Genomic DNA, 2962 nt, shown 5'->3' on the forward strand with positions numbered 1-2962 from the left:
ACACAAAATAGCACTTGAACCCTGGTCTCTCTGGTTTCTAGAGTACTTCTTTTTGACCATGATGAGTTCTTTAGACTTCAGTTTAAGTGCCACAAGGTCGGAGACTTTCTTTGTCCCCTGCCAGACTCTTGAAAGAGTATAAATAGTAACCAACCAATAGTAAAATGCAACAGATGTTCAATAAGTATCTGTTGGAAGGATAAAGTAATAAACAAATTAACCAAGAGTGAAATGTAGGAACTGTCTAAGATTGGGACTGTGCAGGAAAGTTCAGGACAGATGGGGGCTGAATCTGGACACTCAGATGTCGCAATGCTGTGGTCACTGAATAAAAACTGGCCTCCTGCTGATGAGGGCCCCCAAGGCGCCCTTCATGTCGCTGTTGCGTAGGCTGTAGATGAAGGGGTTCAGCATGGGAGTGACCACAGTGTACATCACTGCAGCAGCCGTGTCCTTCTGGGCCGCGTGGGAGGACATGGGGCTGAAATAAACCCCAATGATGGTGCCGTAGAACAGGGACACCACAGAGAGATGAGAGCCACAGGTAGAGAAAGCCTTCCGCTTGCCTCTCGTGGACGGTATCCTCAACACGGCAGCAAAGATGCGTGTGTAGGAGACCAAGATGCCCACAAAGGGGGTGATGATAGGCAGGGCGCCCACAGTGTATACCACTGCATTGTTGAGAAAGGTGTCAGAGCAGGCGAGCTTCAGCAGAGGGCTCAGGTCACAGAAGAAATGGGGGATCTGGTTGTGGGTGCAGAATGAGAGACGGGTCAGTAATACTGTGTGGGTCAGGGCATTCCCGAAGGCTGCAGTCCAGGATGCTGCCACCAGGACGCTACAGAGCTGTGGTGTCACAGACAGGGCATAGTGTAGAGGGTGACAGATGGCCTTATAGCGGTCATAGGCCATGGCGGTCAGCAGGAAGCTGTCGATGCCAGCGAACCAGATGAAGAAGAACATCTGGGCCAGGCAGCCAGCATAAGGAATCCCTTTGTGTCCTGACACGTGGTTGGCCAGCATCTTGGGGATGGTGGTGGAGGTGAAGCAAATGTCCACAAAGGCCAGGTTGGCCAGGAAGAAGTACATGGGAGTGTGGAGCCGGACGTCAGTGGCGATGGCCAGGATAATGGACAGGTTACCCAGCTGTGTGACCAGGTACATGCTCAGGAAGAGTATGAACAGCAGCCGCTGTTGCTTGGGGTCCTCCAAGAGGCCCAGGAGCAGGAACTCAGAGACCAGGGTGAGATTTGCCCCAATTTCAGCCATCCTGAATCAATCAGAAAGGAAACGGAGGAGCTGTCCAGGGTCCTGGTCAAGGCAGCCCCTCCTTTGCACCCTGGATCCATCCCCTCTCCTTAGTTCAGCCGTTCATCAATTCTTCCCACTCTTTCTGCAGCTGAATCCCCCCACCCATTTGCTGGATCATTTCCATCAGTAAACACATAAACACACCATTCATTCTTCACAGCCCACCTGCAGGGTGTCACTAGCTGCTTGGTGGACAGCTCCTAAGCACACTGACCATCTCTCACCTCTACCACCTGTGTCTCTGTGCACCAAGGCTTTATCTGATCACTGGAGCAGGCTTAACCTGCACACGGTGTAATGAGGAAGTGCTGGCGGTTGACATCCCAAGAACGACTTTTGGCTAGTGAGGGACTGGGCTTGTTGGGTGAATGTCCCAGCTTCATCCCTTCTGAGTGAGGGAGCTCTGGGGTGTGTTCTCACATGGATCCCTACTCATCCACACCTTCTTTCCCCAAACACTCACTGAGTCTTCTGGGATTATTTTCCAAATAAATATTAGCACTCAAGTTCTTGACTCAGAATCTGCTTTGGGGAGAACTCAAATTAAGATGGCTCAGTGGAAAAGAATCCATCTACCAATGGAGGAGCTGCAGGAGAGGCAGGTTCAATCCCTGGGTTGGGAAGATCCCCTGGAGGAGGAAATGGCCACCCATTCCAGTATTCTTACTGGGATAATCCCATGGGCAGAAGAGCCTGGCAGACTACAGTCCATGGGGTCACAAAAAGTCAGACACAACTTAGTGTCTAAATAGCAACAACAACTGCAAGCAGTGTGTTGTGTACCTATAAAATGCTCTGTGCTATGCAAGATGTACCAATTTATCATTATCTTCATTTTTTATATTTATTAGTATTTATTTATTTTATCGGAGTATAATTGCTTTACAACATTGTATGAGTTTCGGCTGTACAAAGAAGTGACTCTGCTATGCGTGTGTGCTAAGTCACTTCAATCGTGTCTGACTCTTTGCGATGCTATGGACTGTGGCCTACCAGGCTCCTCTGTCCATGGGATTCTCCAGGTAAGAATACTGGAGTGTCAAGAGGGAGGGGACATATGTATACCTATGGTGGATTCATGTTGATGTTTGGCAGAAACCAACACAATTCTGTAAAGCAATTATCTTTCAATTAAAAAGATGAATAACCATAAAATTAAAAAAAAAATACTGGAGTGGGTTGCCATGCCTTCCTCCACAGGATCTTCCCAACCTAGGGATCGAACCCGTGTCTCTTACATCTCCTGCATTGACAGGTATATTCTTTACCACTAGCGTCACCTGGGGATCAGCTATATGTATACATATACACCCCCTCCCCGGCCTCCCTCCCACTCCCCAGCCCCCACCCCAGGCCACCTCTCTAGGTCCTTACAGAGAGCTAAGCCGAGCTCCCTGTGTCACACAGCAGCTTCCCACTAGCTAGCTATTTTCACATGGCTGTGTATATATGTCAATCCTACTCTCACAATTTGTCCCATCTTCTCCTTCCCCTCTTGTGTCCACAGATCTCTTCTCTCCATCTGCACCTCTATTCCTGCCCTGGAACTAAGTTTACCTGTACCATTTTTCTAGATTCCACATACATGTGGCAATATCCAACATTTGTTTTTCTCTATCTGGCTTGCTTCACTCTGTATGACAGACTCTAG

The 2962-nt window shown here is 48.8% G+C and overlaps 1 protein-coding gene across 1 annotated transcript; it reads right to left on the bottom strand.

Annotated features, from left to right (window-relative positions):
* Positions 1 to 321: 321 nt before the first annotated feature.
* On the bottom strand, positions 322 to 1269 carry LOC109560835 (olfactory receptor 1f45-like). Its single transcript, XM_019963322.2, has one exon. It carries the CDS (start codon positions 1267 to 1269, stop codon positions 322 to 324), a length of 948 nt encoding a protein of 315 aa, XP_019818881.1.
* Positions 1270 to 2962: the final 1693 nt, after the last annotated feature.

This window comes from Bos indicus, chromosome 7 (genome assembly GCF_029378745.1).
Source record: "Bos indicus isolate NIAB-ARS_2022 breed Sahiwal x Tharparkar chromosome 7, NIAB-ARS_B.indTharparkar_mat_pri_1.0, whole genome shotgun sequence".
NCBI lineage: Eukaryota > Metazoa > Chordata > Mammalia > Artiodactyla > Bovidae > Bos > Bos indicus.

Coding starts and splice junctions, on each gene's coding strand:
- LOC109560835 (XM_019963322.2), bottom strand. CDS start 1,269: ATGGCTGAAATTGGGGCAAATCTCACCCTGGTCTCTGAGTTCCTGCTC.